This window comes from Xenia sp. Carnegie-2017, unplaced genomic scaffold (assembly GCF_021976095.1).
Source record: "Xenia sp. Carnegie-2017 unplaced genomic scaffold, XeniaSp_v1 HiC_scaffold_19, whole genome shotgun sequence".
Lineage (NCBI taxonomy): Eukaryota > Metazoa > Cnidaria > Anthozoa > Malacalcyonacea > Xeniidae > Xenia > Xenia sp. Carnegie-2017.
In genome coordinates this window covers 12,458,445-12,477,015 of record NW_025813481.1, presented here as the reverse complement: position 1 = coordinate 12,477,015, position 18,571 = coordinate 12,458,445, and the positions used below count along the sequence as shown (strand labels likewise).

Sequence of the window (18,571 nt, the reverse complement as noted above, 5' to 3'; positions counted from 1 at the left end):
TTTCCATTCATTATTTGATCTGACAGCCGCATGCACCAGAACAGGAAGATTTGGAAATGTTTCAAGAAAGTACTCCTTTGGATCGCCAATCTTTTCAAGTGGTTCAGGTTGTGGTGTTGGCCGTGGTTTATCATACCAATGCAGGCCAACATTTCGAATAAATCTTAAGCAATCTGTCCATGAAGGTCTATGCATAACAATCTTTCCACTCACCTTATCAGTACAAAAATAATTATAGGCATCATGATGTATTCGACTTTTCCAATCGGAGGGTTCGCTATTCAATTATTGAACGACACTTGAATTGATATCATTTATTTTAATCGGTCGTTGGTTTCCAACTTTACATAACATTTCAAATTTTTCGTCATCCGACCTAAGAAAAGGATGTTTCAATGCTTCGTTGGCTAATGGCCTGTCTTCAGGTTTTAGCTGTAGCATCCACGATAAAAGGTCTTTGAACGTGGCATCCTTGATTTCGTCCAAGCCAACTGGGTTTCCGTTTAATAAGTTGTCTAGTCTTTGCCGTTCAGGTCCAAAAGGATGTTTCCCCTTTGTTTCAACATAATAAGCCACCATTCCGGCATTCTATTTTCAATAAAAAATGGAGTTTACTTATATGTTAGTTGCAAAAAATACAAAATTTCAAATACAAAAAAAATCAGCAAAAAGTTCTCCAATTAAGAGTCGTAGCCATCAATTTTTTAGAACAATTTAAATGAGAGACATACAATCGTAAAACCAATAAGGCAATTACAACAATAAATTCATTATCATACATATACATATTTTTATATTTTATACAGTGCAATTTGTATTTCGCCACTATATGACTGTACAATGGAGGTAAAGAAAAATTTTACTTAAAATCATTATCCCTACCAAATACCAATATCTAATTAAATGCAAATAAAGCATTGAGCTGTAGTTGGACCTCTAGTTCTACTTCAACAACTTACCATAATGTCATTTTGTAACGAACTTTTTTGATTGTATCATCTGATGCGTTATATGACTCTGGAGCTATCCAATTTTTAGCTCCTCTTTGTATGCTCCGATGTGTCGAAGTTTCATCAGATAACATATGACTTATACCAAAGTCAGCGATTAAAAAATTTCCTTGTACATCTCGAAGAACGTTTGATGGTCTTAAATCCCGATGAAGAATTTGACGCTCACCGCTGTGAAGATCAGCTAAACCTTTTAAAATCTGCATAAGAATTGTAGGAAATGCTTTTTGAAGATCTTGAAAAGTAAAAAATTTCACAAAACTTTCTAACGATTCTTCACACAAATATAATATCAAATACAAATAATCTGTGCTTGGTTTTTCTTCAAGATACCAATAATTCACAACATAATTTGAACGCTTGGCATTCAACTCATTCAAACACGAAGTTATCTCGAAGCAATCGTTTTACTGCTTTTCCGTAACCATCTTTTCCGAGTCCAAGGTAAACACGAGTTCCATCACTTCCCATACCAAGCAAAAACTCCTCAGAACAAATAACCTTTACACCATTCACAAGTTTAACTTTTCTTGGACTTTTCTGCCCATATTCTTCCATCATTCTGAACTTTTGCTGGTGCATTATTGATTTATCATAACATTTCCATGGTTGAGACAGCAATTCTTCAATTAAAAAGTAAAGTAGACTATTTAGAAAGGAATAAATCTATGTATCAAAAAGCAATTTAATTTTCTAATTATACGCACATCAAAAAAATGTAGCTATTAGACAAGATTTGAAATACCTACACAGGTTTGCCCGTTAAGTGAACTGAATTTTATATTTATTTACTAAATAATAACATAATAATATAACAACATGTTTGCCTTTGTTTCAGTTTATTTGTATTAGCAGCGTATTCCCCTGCTCCCAAACCCACGAATGAGAGATATTTAGTTCAAAGTACGTTGAGGGACGTTTAGAATGAATGTTCCTCATAAAAGTTATCAACACCTTGTTTTCACACTTAATTTACTCTCGTTAACTTTAGAAATTGCGTCAGCTCGCTTTTTGATTTTTCCACTGCTAAATGCTTTTCAATTCTTGTGAATGGAAAAGTTAATGTCAGTATCTTTTCCTTTAAATGCGAAAACATTGAGATTGAAAAATCAAAGATGAAAGCATCTGTCGAGGTGAAAATAGTTCGGAGAATTAAAGAAACTAGTGTTTTTAAGGTTACCTTCTGAAAAGCTTGAGTTTTCGACCAGACTTTCTGAGAAGTTGTGGCTTGGATCCATTTGAATGGCAAAAATCTTAGAACTAAAAAATCCGCACCAAAAAATTTTACTAATCAAAGACGGTACGATAATTGTATGCGATCTAATAAAAGCTACATCATGAAACAGTCGTTGACCACGTGTTTAATGTATACATGACTCATTAAAATATACAAATTGAAATATTAAACATTACTTCCGTCTTTAATGATGCAAATAGCTTTATAGAAATGTTCAGTCTTTAATTCAGGAAGAAATAAGCTCATTAATGAAAAGTGCCATACATAAATTCAAAAAAAAAACTTGCGATAGTTCTATTAAATTATTGGTTGAACTGGGTGTGTGGAAGTCAGTGAAATGAACTTCTATAAAGATGTGTGTGGAATGTATATACAAGATTTTTTTACTGTACGATGTAGTCAGCGCGGAGCATGATCAAACGTGGAAGCTAAGAAATACAAAAGGTATACTTTTGAACATGTTTTAAACATGTCAAAATGAAGACATCTTATATTGAAACAATACAAAATACTTATTGACCAAAAACGAAGCATCATAAAAATAATCAAATTTAGTGTATCTTAATCTTTTTGTCTTTGACAATTTTATTTTCTTGTTTTTGCTTTCATTTTATTAAAAGCCTGTTTTTGCTCTCATTTTATAAGAAATAAGATAAGTTTCCAAAAAAATTTTTTATCAAAGCGATTGGACATTTAATCATCATTATGATTTTTAATGTCATCATTATGACAGAAAGAAAAGCAACTTGTTTCTCCTTGGATAAGAAAATAATAATTTCTAAAAAAAGAAATTTAAGATGTTAGATACAGGTATTAGCAATAACGATTAAATTTCAGCAAATTAAAGACAGGCTAAGCTTTTGAAACTGCATTGCAATCTACTTATCTATATTTAATATCATTTGAGATAATTGATTACGAAATATGTATTATTCACATCGTATTCATATTGCAAACAAATTCGAGTGTGAGAGAACACGTCATTTTAATATTCTCATCATTCTTCAATTTTCCGTTTTGTGTTTGCTTAGCATGGTGCATTTAATGAACCGGTAACTTTGAATATTTTCACTTTTCAAAGATAAGTTATGCGAAATTTTTCTCGGCAATCTTTCTGTAATATTTATTTCAGTTATGATGTACTTAACATTCACAGTTTTTTCCCTCTGAAACGTTAAACAGACGAAAAAATGCAAACGATAAACTTGAATATCGTATATATTGAAATGCTGCATAGTAATCAATGTAATTTCAGTTTTACAGAGTTTTCAAGCGATTACCAGTTTCCAACCAAATCATCATGAAGTACATGGAAATTTGTCAAGATCTAAATGATAAGCTGATGAAAATAGTTTAAACAACGTCAACAGCAATCTTCCTAAGAATTTTATTTTTTATTGAAAAATTTGCTTGCGTGTCCATTCCCGCCTACGTAGTTCAAGTCTTTTGACTTATCACTCATGAACAAAATAAATATTTAATACACACGCTAACAAAGTTGCCCAAATAATAAGAACTTTAAAAAAGTCTTGTTGTAACGCTATTTTATAAGAATAACGATATATTTGTGAGTAACAATCGAACACCCCAGCCCAATGGTGTGGAATTGTTTTAGTACTTGCTGTCTGACTAATTATTTTCTAATTTTTTCGCTATTTGTAAAAATCTTTACCTTTAGAAATATAATTTTCGACAAGGAGAAATAAATAGAGACTAAAACTACATATAAATTCAAACTTGTGGCCTTTAAGTCAGACGTCTGACGCAATGAAATTTGAACATTGTCATTACATATACTGAAAGAATTCGCAAATTTTTATGGCAAGGCGTACCAGTGTTAAATGATAAAGAGAATACGATACAAATAAAACTTACAATAATTTCAGTGCTTGTTCCACTACTGGAAGTTTTTGCTTCGTCTGATGAGAATCAACTATCAAAATAATACGTATGACTTGTTTTGCATCGCGTATGTAAATAATCTTTTAACAATGAAAGCATTTCCAAAGATAACAGCTGGAAAAAACTATACTTTCCCTTAGGGAGGGGGTGAATGGAGAGAAAATAAAATTTGTGAATATTGAATTTTGTAATGTTTTATTTAAATTTAATATGCGCATGCAATTGAGCATGTTTTCTATCGTAAAGATAAAATTTGTTTGTACGGATTATAAAATTAATGTATATGAATATGCCAATGCTACGTGCGTGATCCTGTGCCAATAAATAATATACAAGTCTTACCAATCGTAACACGAGTAGTGTATGTACATAAAAAAATATATAAGTTACTAAGAGAATTTACTCAAATAAGTGTCAATGAAGAAGTGTAAATAAGAAAATTAGTGAATTATTGTAGGCGGGTTGAAAAGAAAATATAAAGTGAAATTGGGTCTACAGCAACTTGCTAGTGGTATTTGTTCCGTACGATACAGTTACTACCAGTTTTTGTTCATGCAGAGAATGTGAAAATGGAGTAGCCATTGTGGCATGTGGGTGATTAATGATTGTCTCTGACCAGAGTTCTTCACATGAAAATAGCTGTTTACTCGCATGTTTTATTGTGCGTGTTAAATTAAGTAAATTTAAATTCTAATTATAGTCTGGTTGTCAAATGCCACTTTAAGGCAGAACGTTGCTGTAAAGGACTCCAAGCAGGTTTTGCATTTCTTGTATCTTTACAAAATATAAAATTCATAATTTTAAGAGTGTCAACTTGGCACCCTTGGTGAAAATCGAATTTACGAGCTCATATATTGGCTGACACATTCTATTTCTAGATTTCAGCCATCCAAACTGTCTCACCTCTACTTTTTAGCACATGTTTAAATAAATTATGAAAATAATACATACTGATACTGGCATGCTATGTTGTAGAAATGTAGATACAAAATGAGTTACAAAGATTTTATAAAACTAAGAGGTTTGGAATCTAAAATTTTATTATTTGGCTGTTTTTGAACATTTCCAATGACTGAAAAAAAAATGCTGCGAACGATTGATTGTCGGGTTTTGTGGTGATTTTGTTAAGGGCCATATGAACATTTTCTAAATTACTGTAATTTAACCCGATAACAAAAACATTTATTTTAATACTGCTTAAATGTACTCTTTCAGTCATATCTGTTTTTATGACTTCTTTTTACATTTATTTCCTGATCTTTCACCGTATTTTAAAAATAAGGTCATTGTTTTTGACATAGAACAGTCATATCTAGATTTTTAAAGTATAATGATATCTTGTGACTCATATATGATAAACACACACGAATCGTAATGGAACATTTATGGAATATTTTTGATTCTTTCCAAGACGCACAGCTTTATCTATCTTGACGAATTCTGGAGCAATTTCGCCAGTTATGATATTAAATAAACTCTCACAATGGCTTTCTGGATTTAGTGGATCAATACATAATTGCAGCTTACTCTCAATTTCTCTTGATCTTTTGCATCTGAAAATATACGTGCTGGCATTTCTTCGTTATGGGTAGCTACATCGTTTGATGATGATTCTTCATCTTTCATTTCAGATGCGCATTTAATCAAATCACTGCAATATGAAGACTAAATTCCCAACGAGATATTGCTGAAAGGTTCAAAGTTTTAACAATGCAGCCACCTGACCATTACCATAACGCATAAACGTTGTTTCGATAAATATATCCGACCAAATTCCATTCCATAAACCAGGCTTATGGCGTATTACATGCTTCCCTTTCATAAATATATCTCTAAGTTCTGCCGGAAGACGCTCCATTGAGCACAAATAATATAAACCATATTTTGCGTGGTTGAAATGCCCAGCCGCAAAAAGTAGGGCATCATTGCCTCCACTGCTCCAAGATGTAAAGGCCAGTCACCCTCTTTCTCTGCCCGAACAAACATCATCATGATGAACACTGGTTTAATGAAATTTTCTACGAAAATTTTCGTTGTCGTTCTTTTCTCAGCCTTATCTTCCAATGCAATGTCAAGTGCTCAGAGCACTGGATATCTTTCATAACATTTTGTAAATTTCCTTTGCAAGCATTCGCAGAGCCCGGACATTCTGAGGAAATCGTTTACCAGAACGCTTACGGTTAACACCTGCAAAAGCCGCTTGAAGGATCTCTTTAAAACCCGTATCAAACATCAGTGATCCAGAGCATCCAACAAAGCCCATAAACATATGCATTCCTCAATGTCTCGGATGAATTTCTCGAACATATGCGGATACGCCAAAAGTATGTTTACCATTACTCGATATATTTGCTGATCACAAGAAAAACGCTGTGTAATCCTGGCCAGTTTGCATAACAAGTTTTTTTGCTTCGACCATAGCAGTCATCATCGTTTTTGGGTTTGAGGGAATATTGTTAATCAGGGATCGAAACACAACTATAGTTGCAGGATTCAATGTTTGACCTTGTTCACGCGCCATGTTTGTGTTAGATCCAGAATATTCGGGCATTGTCGAATTTGAAATAATGGGGCCATGATAATTTTGAATTTGAATGTCGCGTGATATGCTATCTTTCATTTCTTGTTTATTGAGACGGTAGATATTCTGTGCACTAATGCTTTGATCAGGGGATTTCGTCTGTGTCGGCAGAATTGCAGGAGCTGGCAATTCTGGGATGAAATGTTGGCATCAAAATTATCAGCCATCACCTGGACAAAATATGGGGAAGCATTTTAAATCCTCATCACTTTACAATTGTCTAATGCTGCCACCGCAGCAGAGGTTTTTAACCTCAAAATTTCATCATATGAGCAAGTGACTCCAAAATCATACAACTTCGATATGAGGGATTTCTCTCTCGCAAGAAGATCGCGTGAAATTTGAAGGGAAGTTGGCCGTTTAGAAAATCTGCTAGTTACTATATTGCCAATAAGTATTGCAGGTTAAGTATTAATCAACTTAATGGAGATATAGGATAACAGATGCAACAACGTAGGGCTTGTACTTTCGGCAGCAATGTTTTTATCCACAGACGTCTTGTAGTAAGTTTCATTTTCAGGTTTAAGAGTCTTACACTCTGAAACGATACGCTCAGCAATGGCATTTATATCAGCGCTGCCAATTTCCTCGACGACTAAGAAACTGTGAAGCTATCTCCCGAAAACTATCATGCTTGCAACTCCAGGAGATGACAGGATTAACGAATCATTACGAAGGACATTGTTAAGATTCTCCAAAAGTTTACGTCGAGAAAATTGGGTTCCACTTGTAGAAATGTACATATTGTAAATTTCAACAGAGTTCCAAACTTGGGAGTAATCGGGTGTTATCTTATTAATAACAGTTTGGAAAGCCTCATCTTCGTCTTCTTTATTCTGACTTTCCTTTGCATTTGCTTTGGATATTTGTAGTGGTGCCATGAAATTTGGTCGGCAGTCCCAGTGGTATTTGGCATCGGCATCATAAAGGTCACTAACTGCCCCTAGTACTCTGGTGCTTACTTGCTCTGCTCATTTATCATTACGTATGTCACATGCATGTAACATCGTTTCTTTAAATGACTTTTGCCCAACACCACGATCTGCTCTTTCGAGGGATTGATAGGGGCCAAAACTTCAAGGTTATAAATTAGAACTGTTTGTTAAATGCCGCAATTCGTTCCTGTTGTAATTCTAAAATTAGGCCAAATTGGTTGTTTTAATTTCAAATGTTACAGGTATAGTTATTGAATCAAAATGTTGTGAAATTGCTCGAGAAGATTTATCTGATGATGAGTATTGAATCGTTTCCATTTTCCAAAATCATTTAATGCTTGGCTGAATCACGGTTACCCGGGCTTTTGTAATCAGCCCCTAATTGGAGCCGCAATTTTAACCCAATTAGCTAAAGCAGGGTTGAAATTTCAGCATCGGGCTTGAACTCAGCACAGGGTAGAAAATTTGGCTTATAAAAGCGCGTTTGATATAGCGAATGATTTGTATTAAGACATAGCTGAAGTTTCAACTCACATAACGGATCTCAATTCAGCACAGGGTTGAAAATGATCCATGGCTGCGCAACTAGCTGCTGTATATTAAATTAGTTTACTGGCTGCCGTTGACCATCTCATCATTCCTATTGGTCAGAAATTGCAATTGACTGGCTGCCACTATGGTAATTACATGTGAAGTAAGATATGCGTAACACAAAAAATTTCAATAGAGTGGCTCTTCTGTATATTCTCTATACTGTGGCTGAGCTAAGCTTCACTTGGTGTAAGCAAGTTCCTCCAGTGTTCGGCGGTATTTTTGAGCGCTTTCCGGCAGGCGTGTCATATTTGTCAGATATTCATCATGTTGAATAATGTTGGTCACGAATGAATGTTTCCTCCAAGTGAGCGCGCATCAAAAACTATCGCCTCAGCAAATGTAACTTTACGCATGCGCAAAGTAATTCATTTATACCTTAGACGAAGATGGCGGCACAAAGCGTGATAGCTGATATAATGTTGGAAGACCAAATTCATTTATCGAAAGCGGTTTTATCCAATCTACGATACTTCCGAAACTGCTCAGCCTCTTCAGCATCCAGCTCATGGACAATATTTGTAGCTCCCTGTGTAGGCCGTCCAGAAATCCCACGCCTTGTCCATGTAGTTGATTTAGCTGCTTTCAAACGCCTTCGCCGTAGCCGCAATAAAAGTGGAAAAAGCAACATTTCTTTATCTTCTACACCTGACGACGAATCAAACATACCATAAGCAGCAGCCATTTTGCTTTGAAAAGCAAATTTTACCGTAGACAGAGCATGCAAAAAGGTTACATTTGCTGAGGCGATAGCATTTCATGCGCGCACATTTGGAGGAAGCATTCATTCCTGACCGAAATTATTCAACATGTTGAATATCTGATAATTATGACACGGGTGTCGGAAAGCGCTCAAGCTTTCATTCATTTTACATTTTATCTAACACAGACATTTGTTTTAATCGATCACTCTTTTCCAACTTTATACATAACATTCTTCGTCTGCAGATGGCTTGTCTTCTGGTTTTAGTGTGGCATCTTTGATTTCATCCAAGTCCACTCCGAGTAGCAAGAAATGTCGGTGAACTTTGTAGAAATGCCCGGCTGGGCTTCTACAGTAGAAAAACACAGGACTGCGGTCTATGTGTATATTTTGCCGATATCTTAAATAGCTCTCGAGATAATTTGATGCGAACGGTAATGAACTGTAACACGAGTAAGACTGAGAATGACCATAACAGGCTTGCGAACGAAAAATCTTCCTATTGTAGAATGGAATATGGCAAATCTATGGGTGTTTTCCGTTTACAAAGAAAGCGGAGAATTATCAAAAAAGCATTTTGACATGATGTTGAAATGTGGCAGGTGTACAAACAGCTTGGATATATCCAATAATCAAAAGCAAAAGGGAAAAGGAAGATTTGTCAAAAAATTCTCAAATCTTTGGACTGAAGTGAAACATCATCTGTATTTCACTGAATAAATTTGACAAATTTCATTGCATAAAGTGTTACTTAAATAATTGACTTCGACTATTTGCCAATATCAATTTCATACTGAAAACATTTACAAAAAATAAAAACCGTTTAGGTCCAAAACGACGTTTTCCATTTGTTTCAACGTAAAAAGCTACTATTCCTGCATTCTAAAATCAATAAAAAAAACATCATAACAGTTACAAGGTTAGTGGCGGTGGATACTGAAACGTCAAAAATTGATTTTATTTGTTATTTGCAGAATTCAACTACATTTAAATGTCCACAACAAACACTTATCATAACATCAGACTGTTTCTTGTAGCAAGATACATTGATGATTGGATGCTGCATAGATCATATGACTGGAGTTATCCAATTGTTAACCCCTCGCTGTATTCTGCCATGAAGTAAATCTCCAACGCTCAAAAATCTAAATAATTTTGAGTCGCAGCTATGCATATATTTAACAAAATACCAATGACGAACATACAAATTTAATTCATTTAACAAGATGAATGCCATGTATTGCGAGGGATACGTTGCCACTACATGACTATACATTAGAATTAGTAATATTTTCAGTCCCATTATAAATATTTTAAGTAATCATATCCATTTGCGGAGATTACAATTTTTTACTGTATATAATACATAATTAATTATATGACTTCAGTATCAAGTGAGAAAATGTTTAAATGAAAAGTCATTAAATTTAAAAGCGAGAGAATAAAACTTATGAGTAGATAGTGTAAACAAATCCTGAACAAATGCACGATGTTCTTAATTATTCTGGTGATCAGGTTTAGTTTTCTTGTGAGTAGACCTAATGACTTTGTGCACCAGAAGAGGAAGTTCAGGAAAAAGTTGCAGGAAATACTTTTTATAATTGCCCTGCTTTATATATTTTGATAGAAGCGGATGAGGCTTATTTTGCCAATGTTGGTCAACGTTTCGTATAAATCTTAAGCATCCTGCCCATGTAGACTCGTACTTTAGAGTTCTTAAACTGTCGTTTACTTCAAAGTTGATCAAATCTTTGACGACTTCATCATCGATACGCTTCATCCATTCTGTGGAACCATGCAACTGCTTATGAACGTCTGAAGTGGGAGAATTTCGACCTTGTGAATGTTTCACCTCCAGTTGGTTCCCCATATCACACAGCATGTTAAATTTCTCTTCGTCTGATAGCAGATAAGGGTGTTTTAACGCCTCTTTGGCAGATGGCCTGTCTTCAGGTTTTAACTGTAGCATCCACGATAAAAGGTCTTTGAACGTGGCATCCTTGATTTCAGCTAAGCCAACAGGGTTTCCTTTGAAAATGTTGTTCAATAAAAACCGTTCAGTTCCAAAAGGATGTTTCCCCTTTGTTGCAACATAATAAGCCACCATTCCGGCATTCTATTTTCAATAAAAAATTGTCATAAACAGTCAGTGGTGGATACTAAAACCTTAAGGATTAAATTTATTTGCGATTTACAGAACTCAACAATAAATGTGCAGCTTAAAAAAACCTAAAAAATGTTCTCCAAATATAATTGTAGCCATATATATGTATTAAAAGCAATCTAAATAAGGAGCATACAATTGTAACTGTAACACGATTAACAAAAATTAATTTATTTTTATTTAAATTTATAGGTTGACACTATATGACGATACAGTCGAGGTACAGAAAAAAATTGAGGTAAAATGATTATCACTGCAAAATAGCAATATTTAATTAAATGCAAATAAAACATTGAGCTGTAGTTGGACCTCTAGTTCTACTTCAAGAACTTACCATAATGTCAGACTCTTTTTTGTAACGAACTTTATTGATTATATCATCTGATGCGTCATATGACTCTGGAGCTATCCAATTTTTAGCTCCTCTTTGTATGCTTTGATGTGTCGAAGTTTCATCCGATAACATATGACTTAAGCCAAAGTCAGCGATTAAAAAATTTCCTTGTACATCTCGAAGAACGTTCGAGGGTCTTAAATCCCGATGAAGAATAGGACGCTGGCCGCTGTGAAGGTGAACTATACCATTTAAGATCTGAATAAGAACTTTAGGAACGACTTTTTGAAGATCTTGCAAAGAAGAAGATTTCACATAACTCTCTAACGATTCTTCACACAAATCTAATATCATGTACAAATATTCTTCGTCAAGGTTCTCTTCTAAATGGCAATAATTCACAACATAATTTGAACGCTCTGCATTCAACACATTCAAAATTTCTTTTTCTCGATTTGCAAATTCTTTGCCGCTATCTTTGTGTATTCGCTTTACTGCTTTTCCATAACCATCATTTCCCAGGGCAAGGTAAACACGGGTTCCATCACTTCCTTTGCCAAGCAAAAACTCCTCCTTGAAAATTACACGCAATTCACTGAGCAGCGTAACTTTTTCTGGATGTTTGCGTCCATATTCCTCCATCTTTTTAAACTCTTCCCGATGCATTGTTGATTTATCAAAACATTTCCATGGTTGACGCAACAATTCTTGAACTTAAAGGAGAAGTACAAATAAGGAACGATTAAAAAAGGACTGATAAATTCAATAATTCACAGTTTTATCTGTTTTGGAAATATGACATAACATATAACATTGCTGTGTTTTTCTCTGGATGAGAAAACACGGATATTTTTACTTTGATATGGAAATAACATTTACTCCGGTAGAAATGAGTTGGTCATCATACAATTCACGCGTAATAATCGACGTTCCACGATTAGTTCATTGCATGACTATACCAACCTTTAACTCAATAAAGCCAGTGGCGGATCTAGGGTTTGTCAAAATAAATTTCTGCAGCTCATGCTAGAATATATTTCCATTTCCAAATACATAGAGGCAAGTCTATTGATAAAGTTTAATTTTTTTGCAATTGAAATTCAATAGTTTTGGTTTGAATATATTTTGAATTTTAAATTTAGCATCTATAATTCATTTTGACAAACGCTAGATCTGCTATAATAGATTCTGCAATGGATAAAACACACATCTTTTTCACATTAACATACAATATGAAATTTAGTATATGAATGTTAAAAAGTTATGACCGACAATTCTCTTAAAGTAAATTGAATTTACTCAATGATCTCTACAAATGTTTACAAAGCAATGATCCCTTCAATAACTCTCTTTATTTTAATTGGGAACAATAAGAAATAGTTAAAATGGTTGCTTACGACATGCTGCACTTTACGTTCAGACACGGACATTTTTGTGCATGCAAAGAAAAGAATTTTTCATTCTTAATTAATAGTCATTAAAAAATTCTGAGAATTGGAAAAAATTTAAACAGCATTTTCCAACTCGAACAATTGAGAGTAGTAAAAAAATTAATCATAATGTTTTACGAAACTGAAAATAATTCGTTATACCAACCTTCCAAACGTTGTTTTCCCATTTCTGCATTATAAAAATAAATAATAAAATAATATTCAAACATATGGTTATAGTGACAAGAAACTAGAGCATTTTTTTGTTTCATTTATAACACAACAAAACAATTCCATGGGCTCTTTATCATGAACTATGAACAATGTTAATGTATGGGCTTCTTTTAAGATTTGGTCACAACATAATACCACACCGACTATAAATATAAGAAAATATAAAAATTACAGAACCACAAATTACAATTTTCCATTATAAAAAGTATTTTTGATTGATTTTTCTCTTCAATAACAACATGTTTGTTTCTGTATTGATTACAAGGAAAATATCCATTGGTCAAGATATTGGTCTTCACATGAGTAATGATGTAATATGTGGAAACAAATGAAAGTATTTTTATACATAGCTATCATTATATTTTTAAGGTTATTGTAGACAAGCATATAGTTTGTACAATCAATTTGGAAAACAGCAATTTTATTATCGTCGTGTGCAAGCGCAATAGCAAAAAATTATTTTAGTTGCAACACAGTGAAAGTTGAGAACGCTTTGATTTATTAAGAATGTCGCAGGTTTATAAACACGGATATATAAACAAACATTCACAAAGGTATCCTTCTTCCACACTCTTTTCTGCATTAAGATAACCATCATTAATCTCAGCACAAAGTTTATATTTATGTTTTGCATTCGATTCACAGTTGAGTATCTCACCGTCGTAAAATGGTGACAGTTTATGAATGAGTAAACCTTTTAAAATTTATTTTTTTGCACCATTATAACGGAAGTAGTTAAAAATAGCAATCTGTCAAAACGCTGACATTTTGAAAACAACGCTTATTTTTTAAACGACTCAAACCAATATCTAAGTCAGAAAGAGCATTTTCATAAAGCACATTTTTTGGCATGCATTTTAATTTTTTGCTGCCCACATCGGCTTTGCATACTTTTAACGAACTTATGCAAATATTCTGTAAATATGCAGTACAGTTCCCTTTAAATGCGGAAACGTTGAGATTGAAACTTGAAAGATGAAAGCATCTGTCAAGGTGAAAAGAGTTCGGAGAATTAAAGAACCTAATGTTTTTAAGGTTACCTTCTGAAAAGCTTGTGTTCATCCAAAAATGTTCAACCAAATTATCATCTGCATCTAAACACACGATAAAAAAAATAAAAGTGTATATCACATGTTACACTACCTAGATTTTTGTAAAATATGAATGAAAAGTCGGTTCACAAACGGAAAAAAGACTAAAAATGTCGGTCTGACTAAAACTTTGGGATATTTGATCCAATAAACACACAATAAAGTTGGTCCCATGACGTAGAACACTCCCCCTTAAACCTTTCAGCGAGCCATAATTTATTTAGAATTTGCATTTACGTAACCATTTATTATTTGTTATTCGGTCTTGCAAATATTACAAGCATGGTTATGCTAATACCGTGTGTTTGCAAAAAGGGAGTTGAACCAGTGAGTTGAACTACCTTACTTTGTGGTTTCTAATCTTTTGGGTGGAAAAACGACAACGTGGGTTTTATTGCAAGTTTTTCCGTAAAACTAATAATTTACTTTTTCATAACACATCATAAATATCTCTTGAAATAGTTATTTGTCACAAAAAGTTAAAGGAAACGGATAACTTAGATCCAACATCAGGGCATCTAGCTACCACATAAACGCTAAATGAAACTTTGTATTCGTAAACAAAATTATTGGCTTTTTATTGGCTATCAATAATCAAATAAAATGTTTTAAAAGGATGTTTTCAACAATATTCTATTTAAGTTCATTTGTGTACGTGTAACGTATACATGTAGCTGACACGTTGATCATGATGGTTTTCACAATTTACTTTTAGCATTATAGCCAGTTTTCACTTTCTATACCTACTGATCAAATTTCTATGTTTACAAAGTTTAAAATTTTCACATGATTTTGATACACAACATTTGAATTATTTTTGAATTAAAATCTTTTAGTTTGTTACATATAACGATACCTTTTAAAATTAATTTATTAGGTTATAAATTATTGTTTGTATTTAGCGTTGAAAAACATGGAAATGTTTGGGCAAATGTTTGCTAACAAAATTCTTTTGCTTACCTGGTTTTGATGTGGAAGGCGAAACACCACTGGTGACTACACTGTTATTCTCATCTAATTATATAACATTACAGTATGATGCCGATTCTAAAACGCTCTTATCTGACTCTTTACAAACGTATGAATGATACGCATGATATAAACAACTCTTAATTGTTTGTGTTTGACTTTTAAAGGGAATGTAAAAATGTTTTCTAACAAGATATTTTTTTCCCAAGTAGTGAGGTAGAAGGAGTTTTGTCAATGTCGTCATAGTCGTTGTCACTCATGGGAGATGGCAAAGATATCTTTTCGTAAGAAGCTGGAAATTAATGCAATACATTACACGGTTGATACATCATAGCAAGATAAAAGGAATACTCGCTGAGTTATTTCACTCTTCAGTGAAATAACTCAGCGAGTATTCATTGTTTAGAGGTGTTTTTTTAGACGCCATAGTAGAAGTGAAGACTTAGCCCAGCACTTCATAATGTTGCTTCGCCGTCACTGCAAACACTCACTCCTTGTTTATCTCCATATCAATATTAGTATATGTTAAAAATATATTTGCGTTTTAACCATTTCATAACGTCAAAGAGGATGCCGGAGATAAAATTTTTAAAATAGTTAGCTTGCTCATGACAATCTTTGATGCACTGATAAACAAACATATCGCGACAAATCAAACGCAAAAAATTTACACTTCGACGGTATAACCGGAATAACTGACTGACTAGGTTGTATTTTTTACACATAGAGATTTTAGAGATCGATTAACTACATCATTGACGAAAAAGAAATATTTTAATTGTTAACTTACTAGCAAAGTGTTCTTCCAGATCTGGAGTGGATTTCCAGTCAGTCGACCTTATGATTTTGTGCACCAGAAGAGGAAGCTCTGGGAAAACTTGCAGGAAATACTCTTTATAATTGCCTTGCTTCATATATTGTGATAGATGCGGAAGAGGGTCATTTTGCCAATGTTGGTCAACGTTTCGTAGAAATTTTAAGCATCCTGCCCATGTAGACTCGTACTTTAGAGTTCTTATACTGTCGTTTACTTCAAAGTTGATCAAATCTTTGACGACTTCATCATCAATACGCTTCATCCATTCTGTGGAACCATGCAACTGCGTATGAACGTCTAAAGTAGGAGAATTTCGACCATGTGAATGTTTCACCTCCAGTTGGTTCCCCATATCACACAGCATGTTAAATTTCTCTTCGTCTGATTGTAGATAAGGGTGTTTTAACGCCTCATTGGCAGATGGCCTGTCTTCAGGTTTTAACTGTAGCATCCACGATAAAAGGTCTTTGAACGAGGCATCCTTGATTTCGTCCAAGCCAACAGGGTTTCCATTCAAAATGTTGTCCAGTGTTTGCCGTTTTTGTCCAAAAGGATGTTTTCCCTCTGTTGCAACATAATAAGCCACCATTCCGGCAATCTATTTTCAATAAAAAATTGTCATAAGCAGTCAGTGGTGGATACTAAAACCTTAAAGATTAAATCTATTTGCGATTTGCAGAACTCAACAATAAATGTGCAGCTTAAAAAATCTAAAAAATGTTCTCCAAATAGAATTGTATCCATATTTATGTATTAAAAGCAATTTAAATAAGGAACATACAATTTTAACTGTAACACGATTAACAAAAATTAATTTATTTTTTATTTAAATTAATAGGTTGACATTATATAACGATACAATCAAGGTAAAGAAAAAAATTGAGGTAAAATCATTATCACTACCAAATACCAATATCTAATTAAATGCAAATAAAACATTGAGCTGTAGTTGGACCTCTAGTTCTACTTCAAGAACTTACCATAATGTCAGACTCTTTTTTGTAAAGAACTTTATTAATTGTATCATCTGATGCGTCATATGACTCTGGAGCTATCCAATATCTAGCTCCTCTCTGCATGCTTTGATGTGTCACAGCTCCATCGCATAAAATATAACTAATACCGAAGTCAGTAATTAAAAAGTTTCCTTGTACATCTCGAAGAACGTTTGATGGTCTTAAATCCCGATGAAGAATAGGACGCTCATTGCTGTGAAGGTGAGCTAGACCTTTTTAAGATATGAATAAGAATTTTAGGAACGACTTTTTGAAGATCTTGCAAAGAATAGGATTCCACATAATTCTCTAACGATTCTTCACACAAATCTAATATCATGTACAAATACTCTTCGTCAGGGTTCTCTTCTAAGTACCAAATATTCACAACATAATTTGATCGCTTTGCATTAAACTCATTCAACATTTCTTTTTCTCGATTTCCACAGTCTTTGTCGCTATCTTTGTGTATTCGCTTTACTGCTTTTCCATAACCATTATTTCCCAGGGCAAGGTAAACACGGGCTCCATCACTTCCCTTGCCAAGCAAAAACTCCTCCTTGAAAATTACACGCAATTCACCGAGCAGTCTAACTTCTTCTGGATGTTCGCGTCCATATTCTTCCATCCTTTTAAACTTTTTCTGATGCATTATTGATTTATCAAAACATTTCCATGGTTGACGCAAAACTTCTTGAACTTAAAGAAGAAGTACAAATCAGGAAAGATTAAAAAAGGACTGACAAATTCAATAATTCACAGTTTTATCTGTTTTGGAAATATCACATAACATATAACATTGCTGTGTTTTTCTCTGGATGAGAAAACACGGATATTTTTACTTTGATATGGAAATAACATTTACTCCGGTAGAAATGAGTTGATCATCATACAATTCACGAGCAATAATCGACGTTTCACGATTAGTTCATTGCATGACCATACCAACCTCTAACTCAATAAAGCCAGTGGCGGATCTAGGGTACGTCAAAATAAATTGCTGCAGCTCTTGCTTGGATATATTTCCATCTCCAAATACATAGAGGGAAGTCCATTTATAAAGTTTAATTTTTTTGAAATTTAAATTCAATAGTTTTGGTTTGAATATATTTTGAATTTAAAATTGAGCATCTATAATTCATTTTGGCAAACGCTAGATCTGCTATAATAGATTCTGCAATGGATAAAACACACATCTTTTTCACATTAACATACAATATGAAATTTAGTATATGAATGTTAAAATGTTATGACCAAAAATCCTCTTAAAATAAATTGCATTTTTTGAACCGGAGAAACAAAAGCGCTACAAGTGCTCAGGACAAACAATGCAAAGAAATTATAAGGAAAGAGACTATTTTTATGATTCACAAGAAAAAATTGCTTTTGCAACAAGTAAAAAACCCTATTATGTTCCGACGTTACTAAAGGAAAATGCATATAATTTAGCAATATCGTTAAAACTGAAGAATTATTTCTATGGCTGTAACTTACTAGGAACACGTTTTTCCATGTCAGGTCTTAAGATCCATTCATTTAACCTCATGATTCTGTGCACCAGAAGAGGAAGCTCTGGTA

General features: G+C 33.6%; 2 protein-coding genes across 3 annotated transcripts in view; both read right to left on the bottom strand.

Moving 5' to 3' along the window:
* LOC124438153 overlaps nt 1-18,571 on the bottom strand; it is a 281,486-nt gene that overhangs the window by 128,729 nt on the left and 134,186 nt on the right. The window lies entirely within an intron of this gene.
* On the bottom strand, nt 1,277-17,249 carry LOC124438166 (serine/threonine-protein kinase/endoribonuclease IRE2-like). 2 transcript variants are annotated; one of them, XR_006945986.1, is made up of 7 exons: nt 16,979-17,249; nt 15,972-16,596; nt 14,162-14,215; nt 13,054-13,077; nt 11,458-12,170; nt 2,191-2,270; nt 1,277-1,633 (listed from the first exon to the last, which is right to left on the bottom strand). XR_006945986.1 is itself a non-coding variant. In XM_046988178.1 (6 exons), exons 1-6 carry the CDS (start codon nt 17,075-17,077, stop codon nt 10,455-10,457), a joined length of 2,136 nt encoding a protein of 711 aa, XP_046844134.1. In that variant the 5' UTR covers nt 17,078-17,249; the 3' UTR covers nt 9,872-10,454. The 2 variants fall into 2 exon arrangements, 1 of the variants encoding a protein (XP_046844134.1); XM_046988178.1 differs by lacking the exons at nt 1,277-1,633; nt 2,191-2,270 and adding an exon at nt 9,872-11,075.

Bases quoted from the DNA above. Each gene is read 5' to 3' on its own strand.
- LOC124438166 (XM_046988178.1), bottom strand. From the start codon at position 17,077: ATGCAGAGAGGAGCTAGATATTGGATAGCTCCAGAGTCATATGACGCA. The intron at 16,597-16,978 runs GTAAGTTCTTGA...TATTGAAAATAG, and splicing joins AAAAAGAGTCTGACATTATG to ATTGCCGGAATGGTGGCTTA. The intron at 11,076-11,457 runs GTAAGTTCTTGA...TATTGAAAATAG, and splicing joins AAAAAGAGTCTGACATTATG to AATGCCGGAATGGTGGCTTA.